The sequence below is a fragment of the Hydra vulgaris genome, chromosome 13, assembly GCF_038396675.1.
Source record: "Hydra vulgaris chromosome 13, alternate assembly HydraT2T_AEP".
NCBI lineage: Eukaryota > Metazoa > Cnidaria > Hydrozoa > Anthoathecata > Hydridae > Hydra > Hydra vulgaris.
Genome location: NC_088932.1, coordinates 17,592,501 through 17,608,954, shown reverse-complemented (window position 1 = coordinate 17,608,954; position 16,454 = coordinate 17,592,501). Strand labels below are relative to the sequence as shown.

The following is a 16,454-nucleotide window of genomic DNA, read 5'->3' as shown; positions in this document are numbered from 1 at the left end:
TTTTTAGGTTATCATAATTTATCTTCTTTTCAAGAATCGATTTCCAATTACCCTTTAGCCTATCAAATAACTCAGTCTTTGGTCCACTTGTTTTACCACCAGTAAGAACATTTGAAAAGTGCTAAAATATGTTTATTTCAAATCATTTAAATAAATTTTATTAATAAAGCATTTAATTCATCAAGAAATATTGATAATTAAATATATAAATAGATATAAAAATATTATATGATTTTTTCAATATTTACCTTTATATGTAATTCATAAATGTGATGACGACAAGCCATCCAAATAAAAGCTTTTCCTCTCCACTGCTCAATAAGAGTACAGACTCCTTTTAGCCAACCAGTATTTGTAACAGTGGTGTCAAAGGACAGACAATCAACATAGTCAAATAGCTCCCAGTCTTGTAAAGTTTTTTTGATTGCTTTCCCAAGAGACTCAGCAGTGCCATCTTTCACAATTAAAATACCCAAAAGTTGGGATTCTGAGAGATCTAGTGAACTAATTAGTACAGCTACTCTTTCAACTTTTTCTTTACCAAGTTCTTTTATTTTTTTTTTTTACATAACATAATTTTTGAGTCAAAATGCACAGTTAGACTTTTACCCTTAGCCAATGTAATAAAGTTGTCTTTAATATTACAGGCAGTTTTTCTTATACTTAATTTTCTGCCTCAAAATACTTCGTTTAGAAATAGAAAAATCATCTGTCGTTCCAGAACTATTATTTATAAGAGAAGCAAGAATTGCACTCAGTGCAGTCGAACTTATTCCATATCGTGATGCTGTTGGAGCTAAATCTTTTCCTATATTTTTTGGAACAATAAGAGGAACAGCATTAGATTTTCTAGTTTTTCTAGAAGGCTGTAGATACTCTTCATCTTGGTTATCATCTAAAGTATTAAAAATTTTTGTTGTGTTTTCATATTTCTCAGTAACCAACTCTTTCTGTTTTCTTACGGACTCTTTTGTTCTTTGATTTTTTATTTTCATTTCTCTTTTTGTTTTGTTTTTTACAAATTTTTGTGAAATTTTATCTTTACCCAACATTTTCTGAACACGCGCTCCTTTCTGGTCGTTAAGAAAATCTGCATCTTCTCTTCTAGTTTTTATATCTTTAGTTTTATCTTTCATAATAATACCTTCACAATTCTTTTGACTTACATCAAATACCTCCTCTAGCATTCTTGAAAACTGTTCTCTTTTTAAAACTAAACTTGTACTTAAACGGTTCCTGTGTTTGTTTAAATCTTTTCTCTTCTTTTCAACAATCTTGTCTCTAAAACAAATGTAGAAGAATGCATTAAAATTAATGTAATTTATTATAAATATATAAAATTGTATGACTTTATAATTGCTACTTATATAACATAAATTTGAAATTGGATTAAACTAAAAATTAAAATTATTTTAAATTTATAAAAACCTGATATGCTTGTCAGTATTAATAAAAGGAATTCCTGCTTTTTGCCATATTTTCTTCACCTCATAAACAATGCATGGTAAACATTTTTGGAGACAACCGCCTATTTCAGCACATTGCGCAGTAAAGAAATCACCAAGAGGACATGAAGCTATACTAACTGAGGAAATGTTTGGAAAATCAGCTCTTAGCATAAGATCTCTGTAATGGTAATATTGCAATACAGTTTTTTTAGTTGGCAATTGTGTATTAGGTATTGTTCCAATTCTTTTTCCAACAAGAAAAACTTCACGATGAGATGTTTTTCCAAAACTATTTCTTGTTTGCATTATTTTTATTTACACTAAAATAAAAATTTTAAAAATTACCAATTCTTTTAACTCAAACCTCCCCCCCCTACCTCCCAAATATTTAAGCATGTATTTAAATAGGTAGGGCTGACCATTTCCATCATCTTTTGCAATAAAACAAAACATAATCTAAAAATAGATATATCAGGCTACAAAAATAACCCTTAAGATATCTTTAAAATATTTGTAAGTGACCCTGCCCCCCTTATTATTTACAAAAATTATAAATTTTCTAATTTTCGGACTGCTGGGACCAACCATAGGGTACCCATAAAAAAAAATTACATTTTTTTAATACACATATCAAAAGGAACCAGAAAAATTATTATGGTATTTTTTTTAATGACTTTGGTGTTTTATGCCCCACCATAATGTATATATATATATATATATATATATATATATATATATATATATATATATATATATATATATATATATACATATATATATATATATATATATATATATATATATATATATATATATATATATATATATATATATATTTATATATATATATACATGTATATATATATATATATATATATATATATATATATATATATATATATACATGTATATATATATATATATATATATATATATATATATATATATATATATATATATATATATATATATATATATATATACATATATATATAGTGAATATTTCGTTATACGTAACACCAGCAGTTTTTAAAGAACTGTTTCATAAAATATTTGTCTTAATATTAAGTTTAACTTAACAAAAGTTAGCATTATTGTCAACTAAAAATGAAATTTTTAAAAATAAATTTTAATTTATCAATAGAGCGTTTGCACGTTTTTTTTATTAATGAAAAAATCATAAAAGTATATATTTGAAAGAATATTTTTAGTAAAAACTTCATTTTATGTAACAAAAGTAATTGTTATAGTAGCATTTCAAAAAACAATTTCTTTTATTATTAAGTATTAACTTTATGTTCTCTAATCAAATTTTACTATTATAATTGCATAACATATTATCTCTTCTGTTTTATAGTTAATATATACTTTTTTTTCTTTTTTTCTTTTTTTTTAATGTTTTGGGTGTGCTTGTTATTACTGTTTTTGTATTTTTGTGTTTTTTTTTTTAGTCAATAATGCAGATGTGCCAATAAAGAAGTCATTTTCAGTTTTAAAAAACAAAAAACTAAAAGCACTCTCAGAATCATCGTCAGATCAAGAAGAAATAAGTTTTTATACTGACAGTACTAAAGTTGAAAAGATTGACTGCCTGTGGCTTGGTATTTTATTGATTACAATCATATTGATTACAAAATATAATGCTTTAAAAAAATGTTTAAGCTAAATTGTTTTGATTAAAAGTAAATAATCAATGCATATCAATTATGATATAATATAGTGGTAGTTGACTTTAATTAATTATAATTAGTCAACTACCACTTTAGTCAAAGCTCCCCTTCTCCATTTTACTTTGGTTCTCAAAGTAATAGTATGCAGAGTTTATAATATACACAGCAATCTACAGACTTGATCATTTATTTTATGCACCTTTAATTCATACAGTTGACTCTTGATATTTCAACTACTCGTTATCTCAAACTTTTGTGTATCTCAAACTTTATTTTTGTTTCCTTGCACATAGAAGTGACCAGGGCCCCGGCCCTGGCTAAATGAGACTTTTTTGCAAACCGGAAAAATCAGACTTTTTTTGACCACAGCAAAATTATAACATTTAGCAGGGGTTGATAACTGGGGCTAGAAAAAATTTATAATACTTAATATATTAGAATTTTACGCTTACATTTACTATTTATTAAATACTGGCGTACATTTGTATATTTTTAAACTCTAATTTACTTCCAACAATATTGCAAGCAACCACTATTAAGTTATTAGTTACTTTAGAGATAAAATAGAGAATAAGTTAAAATACTAGGAAACGTATAAATGAAGACTTAAAAAGTTGTAAGTACAAAAGGAAAACATGAAGATGAGTAAGAGTTATAAGGTTTTTTTAATGTTCAAGAAAAAAAACTGGGTTATTAATTATTTTTATAGCATGAAGGAACAGAGACAGTAAAAGGATTCAACTTGTTGAATAAATGCCCAAGCAAGAATGAACTTTGGTTTATTATTATAGAGATGATAGCTCATTTGAGCATTGAACTTGATTGTGTTTGTAGAAAAAAAAAGAAAGAAATGCAACCTTGCAACAATAGGAGAGTGGCTCAAGCTTGGCAGATAAACCAGGTCTAATTACATTTACAATGTGCTTTTAGACTTTGTCTGAGAGTAAGAGAGTTGTTATTTGTCAGTATAGGAATGCAAACAACATTGCAATAATTTTTTGCAGTAAATTAAAGAGTTTTGTTGTTTAATAAAAATTGTGGATTTTAGTCCCAAGTTAAATTCATAAGCCACTGCAAGCCTTAGGCTGTTACAGAAGAGAGATCAGATTTAAAATCGACTGCTTGTTCTAAGCAATTAAAAAGTGAAGATTTTTTGTCAAGACAAGAGTATAAAGTTGAGTCATTAGCAAATAGAGCCACTTTAGATTTCATGAAGATCGTTATTGTAGATGAGAAACAATACAGGAGTGAAGATAGAAGGGTGAAAAGATAAGGGTGAAGGTACCCTTAAAGTTAATTGAAATAAAGAAGAGGTTAGGCCCTTCAAGAATAACTTGCTACTGCAGTTAGAAAGAAATAATTTAATAACCTCAAAACCTTTATATAAAGAAACTAGAAACAGAGTAAAGACTAATTGTAGTATAGTTTGAGAGATCAAAGTGTTTTCTAGAGTTTTGATAAATTGGAATCACTTATTTAGTAATTTTTAAAAGTTTAGCAAAAATTGAAGAGAGTTCTGGAGAACATATTTTCAAGACTATGATGGAAATCTATTCTGGAGCACAAACTGTAGAAGTGTTTAATTGAGAATTAACTTTAGCATTGAAAGCCAAAGTGATTTTGATGTTTAACAATGGGTTAATCTGTTTAATTGTCAGGAAGAGTATGACCATTATATTCAAGAGTCAAATTAGAGTAAGATTTCTTTGCAAATAACTCTGCTTTACTCTGGGAAGAAATAATAAGATCAGACCCATGAATTAGAGATTAAATGTTAGACTTACTTTAGTTAATGACACTGTTGAAGAATAACTAAAAGTCTCTAGAACCTAACATCTGATATAAGATACCAGATTTAGTAAACTAAGAATAACAGATCTTAACATCAGGTATGATTTTTTTACATTCTTGCAATAATAAAAGGACATTTGTTCCTAAGATATTCTTGTAAAAAAAATGAAAAAAATAATTCATGTTTAATAAAGAAACTGCTCAAGATGGTGAAAAATGTGGAGTAGAATGAGGCTTGGCTTAAAATAGAAGTGATGTAATGAAAGCTTCCCAACTTTTATTCCAGAAGGAATAAAAGCTTTTAAGATGCACTTGATGCGTATATATTTTGGATATAAACATATATGTTTATGTCCAAAATATATTCTATTTATTTAGATGCTGGCATATTATATCCTTTCATTGTTATATAAACTTTAGTATTTATATAGTGTAGTATTTGCCGAAAGAGAAGATGATCAGATGGATGTGGGGTGTACTCTAGCAAAACAAGTAAAGGAGGCATAATTTTAAACAGATTAGAAAAAGTGTTGTATCAAACAACACTTTTTAGAAAAGATTAAAGTAATTTAGGTATCAGCGTGTAGAGAGGTAGCAGCTTCAGTAGAAAATGGTAGTAGTAGAAGTAAGAAAACTTGAAGAGAGTGCCTTACATATTGTGTGAATGAGCTTTAGTTAAAAAAAAATGCTCTAGATTGTTTATATTAGAGAAACAGCATAAAAGAGGAAGGTAAAACCTGATAATGGTGATGATGATGATTATGATGATGATGATGATGATGATGATGATGATGATGATGATGATGATGATGATGATGATGATGATGATGATGATGATGATGATGATGATGATCATTATCATGATGATGATGATGATTATAATGGTGATCATCATCATCTTCATGATGATGATGATAGTATTGATGCTCTAGATTGTTTATATTAGAGAAACAGCATAAAAGAGGAAGGTAAAACCTGATAATGGTGATGATGATGATTATGATGATGATGATGATGATGATGATGATGATGATGATAATGATGATGATGATGATGATGATAATGATCATTATCATGATGATGATGATGATTATAATGGTGATCATCATCATCTTCATGATGATGATGATAGTATTGATGACTATGATGATCATGTCGATCATAATAATGTTTATATATGCATATATATACAAAATATAACATAAATTTTGAATTAAAATAATATACTTTAGGATGTATAAAAATCCAGCATTGGCCCCAGCTATATTTTATCAAACTTGGCCCCGGTCAAATATCAACCCTGGTCACTTACTACTTGCACACTCATTTGAGTCAAAATCTTTTCAATATCTTGATATCTTGAATTTTTTTCTCGGTCCCCTGAGAGTTTAAGATACTGAGAGTCAACAGTAACAGATTCGTTGTACAACGTTGTAGTGTGTGTGTGTGTTTTTTTTTTAAAAAAGCTATTAAAATTTATTTTCTTTCACAAACAAATTGTTATTATTTGTATAATTGTTTTACTAAATACCTAAATATGTTTGTTAGGCAATTAAATTTAAAGTAATAAGTTTTTTTTTAGAGTTTAAAATTTTTTTGTGTAAGAATATATTATTTTGAATTTATTTTTGTAAAATTTTTATTACTTATTTCATCTACTTAAAGTTTTCTAAGTGACAAAATTGCAATAATTATGGGTAAAAATAAAATAACAATATTAATATTTTACAATATTACTTTTATTTACGTAAATTATTTCTAGTCTACATTTAGCCCTATAATGAAAAGTGACTAGAATATGTGAGAAACCCACTGAATGAATTGAATGCGCTGAAAAAGTTAGCAACGGGTGACTCAAAAAATCGGCGGACGACCAAAACAAACTGGTTATTTTCAGTTTCTCCTCTGGCAACCAACCAAAAGTCCCAGTGTACACCCCTGTTGGCAGTTGGCGATTCCATTAAAATAACTTTTATAAACTTTGAAAACTATTTATAACTCTTTATTATATTGCCAGATAGTAAAATGTTAGTATTACAACCTAGTTAGTAAAGATAATATAAGGTTTGTAAAACCTAATTAGTAAAGATAATATAAGGTTTTTACAACCTAGTTAGTAAAGATAATATAATATTTGTACAACCTAGTTAGTAAAGATAGTATGAGGTTTGTAGAACCTAATGAGTAAAGATAATATAATGTTTGTACAACCTAGTTAGTAAAGATAATATGAGTTTTGTACAACCTAGTTAGTAGAAATAGTAAAAGGTCAGTTTTACAACCTAGTTAATATAGATAGACAAGGTCTAGATTACAACTTAGTAAAGATCTAGATTGTAATCTAGTTGTAATCTAGACAAGGTCTAGATTACAACTTAGTAAAGATCGTAAAAGGGTTACAATTACAACCTTGTTAATAAAGATAGTAATAAACTAGTATTACAACCTAGCCCTATAATAGCAATACAGCTTGACACTAAATGCCGCTAAGTAACACCACAATTTAGTAACACTCCTACGCCAACTGAATTTGAGGGATAAATAGCTGTTTACACCAGAAACACCTGTTAAAACCTCTGCATCAATATGGTTATTGAGATAAAATCAAACATTCATTTGAGTGCTGCTGCAGCAGTGCAATAGCACTTGAATTGCCAGCTTAAAGATCTTTTAATTTAAAAAGTTGTTTAATATAAGAATTAACTAAAGTTGTCCAAATCAGGACTTGACTGGATTTTAAAATTTTTCGGTTATGAAAGCGCAGATTTATTTAGGCAGTTTAGAAAAGTAAAATAACACCTAACAACATGGCACCTAATAGCATAATACCTAACAACATAACACCTGACAGAATAACACCTAACAACATGACACCTAACAAGAAATAAAAATGCTGTGAGGTATAACAGAAATATTGTTTATTAAATTAATTAGATTTTTTTTTTCCAGAGTATGCTAATTATTATTATGTTTAACTTGTTTTTGTAATAATGGTTTTTTTAGTTAATTCATTAAAATGAAGTATTGTATTTGCATAAGGTTTTAATTAGCCATACTAATTTTTATATTAAAAATTTCATCAATTATATTACCAAGTATTATTTAACTGCAAAAGCAAACTAAGAGCATAGTTTGAATTAAAAATTAAAGGTTTTCTATTAAAATAATTGTAAACACATTATAAAGCAAATAGATGCTTAAGTATTTACATACAGCAGTCACAAAATAATTCCTTAGTAATTATATACAGTAATCACCAAAAATCATTTTATGTTAAATTGTTAAAGCCAAATTTTTTAACAAAAAAGAAATGGTTTCAGCAAAATTTTTTCTATTCTATTTTGTACATTTTGATAATAAAACTGAGATAATGATTATGTTGACGACAACTACGATGATGATGATGACGATGATGATGATGATGATGATGATGATGATGATGATGATGATGATGATGATGATGATGATGATGATGATGATGATGATGATGATGATGATGATGATGATGATGATGATGATGATGATGATGATGGTGATGTAAATAAGTATGCTCACTGATAGCTCCATGATTTAAGTTCAAAGATTCAATTATTCAAATACAGCAAAAAAAATTTGAAAACATTTCTAGAATGCTTATTTTTAGTTTTATTTTGTTCATGTTTATTTTTATTTTTTATTGTATTTAAGTTAAAATTGCATTATCTTTTATGAGTTAAAAAACATGAGTCATTTAAAATTTTTCACTCTTTTCTATCATTTTTATGTAAAAGGAAATCAAGCCAGTGATGCTGAATCAACTGACAGTGATGATGAAGGTTTGTTGAATCGTGCAGGTGTATGGACGTTGGAAGAATGTGTGCAAATTTGTAGAGATAAAATACTTCGTTTGCGTGCATTGTATGTTCAACAGTTTAAACGCATTCAATATATATTGAAAGAAGAGCGTAGAAAAATGTTAATGGCATACGATATGGATCCACATATACTTTCAAAAGTTGGTTTTGCAAAAATTCACGGTATTTTGTTTTAAAAATTTGTTTCTGTTTTAGTATTAAGTACAACATATTTAGATAAAATTTTTTGTATTTTAAGTAATTCAAATACACACACATAATTATTTATATATGTGGTTAAATAGTTAGATACTGTTTATGATTTTGAAAATATTTACAAATAAAATCCTTTCAAATTGTGGCCATCTAGATTTGCTAACAATGCGAAAACATAGATATTGTCACAGCTCTGTAAGGTTGAAGTCAAAGCAAAGACCTCATTTTGTAACCGAAGGCAAACTAGTGTAAAGGAAAAAAATAGTAAAAGTTTTAAATGGATTTGAAATAAATATTTTATAAGATTTTTTTTTTTTAACACTTGATATCATAGTTGCAAGTAGCGCCTGATATACCAATCTTATCTGAATGCATTATCTCTAGAAATATTTTACATAAAAAAATTAAACATAAAAAACATCACAACCACCTAACTGTTTCGATTTTACAAATACTTGTACTAATATCTTTTACAAATACTTATGGCCTTTGAAGTAACTTTCCATCAGTTGAATCATACCTCTTGCAAAATTCACCAGACTTGTTTGCTCCTTGTAAGCCTTTATTAAATTCCTTTCAAATATTGGCAGCTACTATTCTTTGATTCACAAAGATTCCAATAGTTACATGCTTGGCATGTCATTTACTTACACATCAATTCATCTGTTTGTCAAGATATCGTTTAATCTCTTGGATCCAGGCAGGTATAGAAGCTTCATTTCCTTCTTGTTGGTTCCAAGTTAAACTTAATTCTACTTTATGGGTTGTGTAGTCCATTATTATTAGTTTACTAAATCTTGTACCTTAATTCAGAAGTTAGGTTCTAGAGACTTTTGGAAAATCTTCACCAGTGTCGTTCACCAAAGGTAAGTCTTTAATTCATTGGAATGATCTTATTCCCTCTCCTAAGGATAAGACAACTATTTGTGAAGAACTTTTCTAATTCAACACCCTTCACTAACTTCGTCTTAACAAAAAGTCTTCTCTTTTTGATCGCTTAGAATAGGCAGCCGATTTTGAATCTGATTTCACTTCTGTAACAATTGGGCCTTACAGTGGCTTGTAAATTTTAACTCTAACAAAGCTCAGTTATTTAAGTTATTTACTGCAAACAACTATTGCAGTACTGTCGACATTCCTATATTAATGAATGACAACCCTCTCACTGAGTCCTCTTCTTTACAACTTATTGGATTATCGCTTACTACTAACCTTTCATGGAAACCATATTTACAATCGATTGTTAAATTAGCATCTGCTAAGGTTGCTTCTCCTTATTGTGCTCGCCATTTTCTCTCTCCTGATTCCATTCTCTATCTCTACAAATCTCTCATTAGTCCCTGTATGGAATACTGTTGCCATATTTGGGCCAGTTCTTCTGATGCTCAAAAGAGCTATCGTCTCTAGTTCCATCAATTAAAACTCATACTTGCTTGACTTCGTCTAGTTTCTTTCCCCGCACTTCAATGCTTTGGAACTCTATCCCATCTTTATGTTTTCCTGATTCATACATCCTTCAACTTTTTAAGTCTTCTGTCAACAATTTTCTTTCTCTATAACTCTGTTCTTTTTTTTAGTAACTCCCAACTTAATAGGGGTTGCTTGCTGTCTTGTTGGGAGTGAATCAGAATTAAAAAAAAAAAATCCAACTCTTAAATCTAATGGCCATACTCTTCCTGCCATTCCAGTTAAACAAATTAACACATTGTTAGACATCCAAATCACTCAGGTTTCCATTGCTAAAGTTATTTCTCATTTGAACTCTTTTGCTGCTTGGGGGTCATCCATAAGTTATATCACGCTCTAGGGTGGGAGGGACTAGTGGTTTTGTGATGACTTGAATAAGGTTTATTACTAACCAGTTATATTGTTATGACAAGGGGGTAGAGGGAGTTGTCAAAAATGATAAAAAATTGCATGACATAATTTATTGACTACCCTTTATGGTCCAGATAACATTTTCTGTCGTAGTCATAAAAAAGTGTTCTCCAGAACTCTCTTCAGTTCCCTTTAAACTACTTAATAAGTGCTTGACTTATTTTCCTACCCGCTGAAAAATGGCATCTGTGGTTCCAGTTTTTAAAAACTTTTTGACTCTTTTCAATCGACTCAGTCCAATCTCAATTAATTGTTCTCTCAATTAGCAAGGTTTTTGAACCTTTGATCAACAAATTTCTTAAGTCTAATAACTTACTGTCCGACTACCAACACAGCTTTCAATCTTCCCTAGTTCTATGGATGACTTGCTAACTGCTGTGACTGAAAGATTCTATTGTGTATTAGATGGAGGCGGGTTGAGGCAAGGGCTATTGCTTTTGACATATCTAAAGCTTTTGATAAAGTCTGGCATGCTGATCTACTCCATAATGTTTCTTCATATGGAGTATCTGGCAAAGTTTTTGAGGTTATTAAACTGCTTTATTAAAATCATACTCAGAGGCCAACACTCTTCTTCATTTCCAGTAACTTCTTGGTTACCTCAAGGCTCTATCCTTAATCCATTAATGTTTTTTATCTACATTAATGATCATCTTGACAATTTAAAGTGACTCTATTGGCTGTGGCTTGTGAAATTTAACTCCAACAAAACTCAGTTATTTACTACAAAAAACTCAATACTGTTGCCACTCTTATATTAATGAATGGCCCTATCTGTTTCTTTCTCTTCTTTTCAAGGTCCAAAAACGCATTGTAAACCTATGTGGAACTGCTTTATCTGCAAAGTTTGAGCCTCTCTCTTATTGTCATAAAATTGCATTCATTCTCTTTTCTTCAATGCTCTAAAAAATTTTATTTTTGCCATTTTTTGTCATTTCAATCCTTTAGAACTCTACCCTTTTGTCACCCATTTCCTTGCTCTTTGCTCTAATTTTTTTTCCTAATAATTCCTAACTTAATAGTGGTTGCTTGCTGCCATGTTGAGAGTGAATCAGAAAAAAAATAATCATTAAAAAAAAATTAATGTGAAAGAAGCACATTTATGTAATTGTTGCTGTAAATAAAATATAATAAAACTTGTTTAATCGGATTTTGATTCTTTTAATAAAATTTTTTGTTCAAAATCCTGTAAATGATTTTTTTAAGAAATTTGTCAGCTTCTAACATGAGTAAGAATCTTTATTATGAGGTAGTAGACTAGTGGTAGCACACTTGGCTCACAATTGAGAGGTTGAAATCTACCCTTCTGCTGGAAGTATCATGCTCGATCTGTTTATCCGCATATAACAAGTTTGGTTTCTAATAGATTTGTTATGTAAAAATGTTTAAAAATGAGTAGTTATATTGATTTATGAGGAGTAGTACATTCATTTATGCTATTTTCATTTTCATGATATTTAATAAAATATGTGCGCAGTTTTAACAGTTTAGTTCATGTATACATTATCTTTCATACATGCATATATCTAACCATGATATAACTTCGTTATCATAATCATTCATTTTTCCACAATTTAAATATTGTTTTTTTTAAGTTAAAGATATAAATTGATATCAAATAAATTATCAAACAATTATATTATGCAAACAGGGTTCCCAACAGTCTTGAAAAGTCCTGTGGGTTTTTTTTAGCTGTTTGAAAAATCATTAAAAAATTTTAGAAATTGGTCTAATATATGTCAATTTATTATTGTAGATATTATTAAAGTACCTTCCGCCTTTTTAAAAAAAAAAATACTTTATTGCTGGAGTTGCTTATTATTTCCAATAGAATTACTTTAGTAATTCTATTGAAAATAATAAGAATCTCAAAAAAAACTTGCACATACACTATAAGCCATAATCAACTTGTTTTTTACATTATTTAAAAGATTTCATCAACTGATTTTTGATCATCAATAGACTGTTGGTTTTTGTTTTTAAATAAGTGTTCGATTATTATTTGTTTGCCATTCTTGTTTATAATTTTTTTTTTTTTTTTTTGTATGATACTTTTTTTGTTAATCAAGTTTGTTAGTACTGCTGTTATTTGTGTTGTTTTTTGCCTTTTGTTTTATTATTTTAAAGTATAAAGTATTAGTGGTTCTCAAACTTTGTGACTTATGAACTGTTTATTTTTTAATTTAAAATAGTTTAATGAAAATAAATGTTTTTTTCAAGTAAAATATTAAAGTAAAAGTAATAAAAATCAAGAACAAAATTAATATTAAATATTGGTTCAGAAAAATAAAACTGATAATTTGCAGTTATTGTTCTAAAGATAATAATATTGTTGTTATGAAAGAATCTGCTTTAACGTTACATTCGAAAGGTAAAAACACAGATAGTCCTCCCTCTAGCAACATCCTCAAATCATTGATGCTACCTGGTTTTGAATCTGCTCCAGTTTTTGAGTATGTGTCTATAAAATGAGTCAGGGCACCAAAAATAATACTTGAAATGCTGATAAACACATCTTGAAGCTGAAATACATCTAGTGTTTGTGTATTCTACATATTCTATGGATTCTTTAACTGATTCTGGAAAGTTATTTAGTAAAATGTTTCCAGATAGTGACATTGCTAAGTTTTTTCATTATGGATTGACCTACCAAGCTCAGTTATATTGCAATATTTGGATAGGTTTGCTCTTTTTTTAAAAATTAGGTCTACACTGTCTTATGAACCTTATTACTCTGTTTAGTTTGATAAATAAAAAACAAAAATAAAAAAGCTTTAAACAATTGAAACTGTCTCTCAACCCTTAACTCTGAAATACAAACTTTGTTTAACAAGAACGCTGCACAGAGAAACAATTTTAGCATGAGGTGGATTTCAAAATTTGAACCTCGAGAACCTCGTGAGAGAAAATTTGAGTCAAGTGTTCCACCACTAGTTTCCTATGACCATTTTGGGATAAATTTTTGGGGTGCTCATTTGTACCTAACATTACACAAACATTCTTAAACTGTATTTCTGATAGAGATAGTTCAAAGATTTTGCAGGTGTCTTCAGATAAACTAAATTTAAATTGGCTTCTTTCAGATAAGTTATGGGAACAGAGAGAAAAAGAAGAACTTGATCCTATTATAGATATAATAAGATCTGTAATCAATTTTTACCTGATAAGCAGGCGGTGTGAAAATGAATTTGTGCTACAAAGGCTATATCACTCCTCAATGGATACAAAAAGTTTTTCACATAATGATGGATTATCTTTTTTGGGATGTCTATAATTTCAGATATTTATTTAAAGTTTTAATTTTTCCTAAAATCCAAAAAGTAGATCCTGACTGGCAATTTCCTGTAATTTTTGTTTTTAAGTAATTATCTGTGTATTGTATTTTTAAAACACATAAAATTACAACCTATTTTGTAGTTTTGCAAATATTTGTTTGCAGATTTATGTCCAGTTTTTATAAAATTTTTATTTCAATAATTAATTGTTAATTTTAAAGACATCAAGTACTATATGCATATTTTTAAAGTAGTTGGAACATGAAATATGTTCTACTTTATTTACTCTGACAACTATAAATTAGAGTTTTAAGTATTAGATAAAAATGTCTTCCAAAAAGCTTTTTTTTTGAATATAAAATATTGAATTTTGTCAACATTTGGTGTTATTTATATTTTAATTAGGTTCATTTTTTTGACTGTCTAAATATTTACCGTGAAGGTTTTGTTAGGCTGTTTTAAAACATGAACAGGATCATCTTGGCATATTTCATTAGTTATAAGAATAGCTAAAAACTTGATATTCAAAAAGTTAAAGCTGGCAGGGACAGAAAGCTGGTTTATGACCCTGTTTTGCCAACTAAACTGAAATTTTTTGAGAAAGTTTCTGAAAAGTTGAACGATTTTTTGAGACATTTCCGAACAGACAAACCAATTGCTCCCTTTATTGTTGTTATACTTTGTGATATATTAATGACTTTCTTTGTAAGTGTAGCAATCTTTACCAGCATTTTTCAAATAAATTCAGTTGATAAAATCATTAGAAAATATAAAATAATTGGTAATGGTTTTATATATATATATATATATATATATATATATATATGTGTTTTATATATATATATATATATATATATATATGTGTGTGTGTATATATATATATATATATATAAATATAAATATATATATATATATATATATATATATATATATATATATATATATATATATATATATATATATATAACAATTAATGATCAAGAATCACATTTTATTTTATTCATTTTGTTATTATTATTTTTAGGCGATTCTGAGAAAGATTATAAACTCGATATGTATCTTCAAAATTATCAGCAAGTAACAGGTCCTGCTCTGCTTTGTGAAAAGCTTATGAAGGAAAAAAGATTGAAAGGAACTACATTAAGTTCTAGAAGGCCTGAACTTCCACGGTATCACAGAGTTATTTAAGCTAAATTTAATTTTGTTTAGTAATTTATATGTTTTGCAATACTTTAAAACTTAACCTACTTCAGTATTATGTTGTTAGTGACGTAATATGTACTTTCTACACTAACAACATAATACTTTAGTATTATGTTGTTAGTGACATAATATGTACTTTCTACACTAACAACATAATACTTCAGTACGATGTTGTTAGTGACATAATATGTGCTTTTTACACTAACAACATAATGCTTCAGTATTATGTTGTTAGTGATATAATATGTACTTTCTACATAACATTCTAACTAAATTAAAATGTTGATCTTTTTTTTGTCTTAAATACCATGTCTAACTATACTGCCTGTCTAACATGACCAGACACTAAAGTACTTGTCATCTTTAATCAACTTCTGCTAATTCTTACTTTACCCATAAGTTAATGTATGCACACTTGACTTTCATTATTTTTTTCATTAGTATGGCATCTTTAGTGGTAGTTTGTAGAGTCCTTATTTGCCATTCATACATATCAGTAATGTATTGCTACAGCCATGAGTCCAGGATGATTAATCACCTTAAAAAATTATTTAAATAAGAATACAAGTCACAAGTGATTTAGGAAATTGAAAAGAAAATAATTATTAATGAAATGTTTTATTTAAAAAAATAACCTGTATTGTTTAAAAAAAGGTTTGAATACTTTTATTTCTACTTTAACAAACAAAGAATAACACATATTTAATGATGCACATGGTAGCATTTTTTAATTTTCTAATGAAAGGTGCTGTTTTGTAAATAAAATAATTTATAATACAAAATAATTTATAAGTGTAATCTAGATACAATAGTTTTCTATTTATTTTTGTCTTCTTGAAAACATAATCTTTCAGTATTTAGTTTTTTCTACTTTTAACATGCCAACCTCATTTTGCTTTTTCTCGTATGTAAATGCATTATACATTATCCAATCATAATTAAAAAATCCCTAAAAAGTTTATAAAAATATATTTGGAAGTTTTTTAACACTGTAGCCATAGTGCAGCAACAGCCTCAGAATTAAGAGGGTTGATGCTTATTCTGGCCAAGTAACTCTTACAGGTGAAAACAGTGGGAACTTTCTGATTAATGTTTTTCTATACTACTATTATACCTTTTGATACTACAATTAGGTGTTTT

The 16,454-nt window shown here is 28.0% G+C and overlaps 1 protein-coding gene across 1 annotated transcript in view; it reads left to right on the top strand.

The window, feature by feature from the left end:
* LOC101240223 (KAT8 regulatory NSL complex subunit 2) overlaps nt 1-16,454 on the top strand; it is a 39,431-nt gene that overhangs the window by 21,854 nt on the left and 1,123 nt on the right. Inside the window, exons 3-5 of the mRNA XM_065816792.1 lie at nt 2,900-3,049; nt 8,680-8,925; nt 15,136-15,280. Coding sequence (XP_065672864.1) covers nt 2,900-3,049; nt 8,680-8,925; nt 15,136-15,280 — 541 coding nt within the window. The remainder of the gene's footprint in view (nt 1-2,899; nt 3,050-8,679; nt 8,926-15,135; nt 15,281-16,454) is intronic.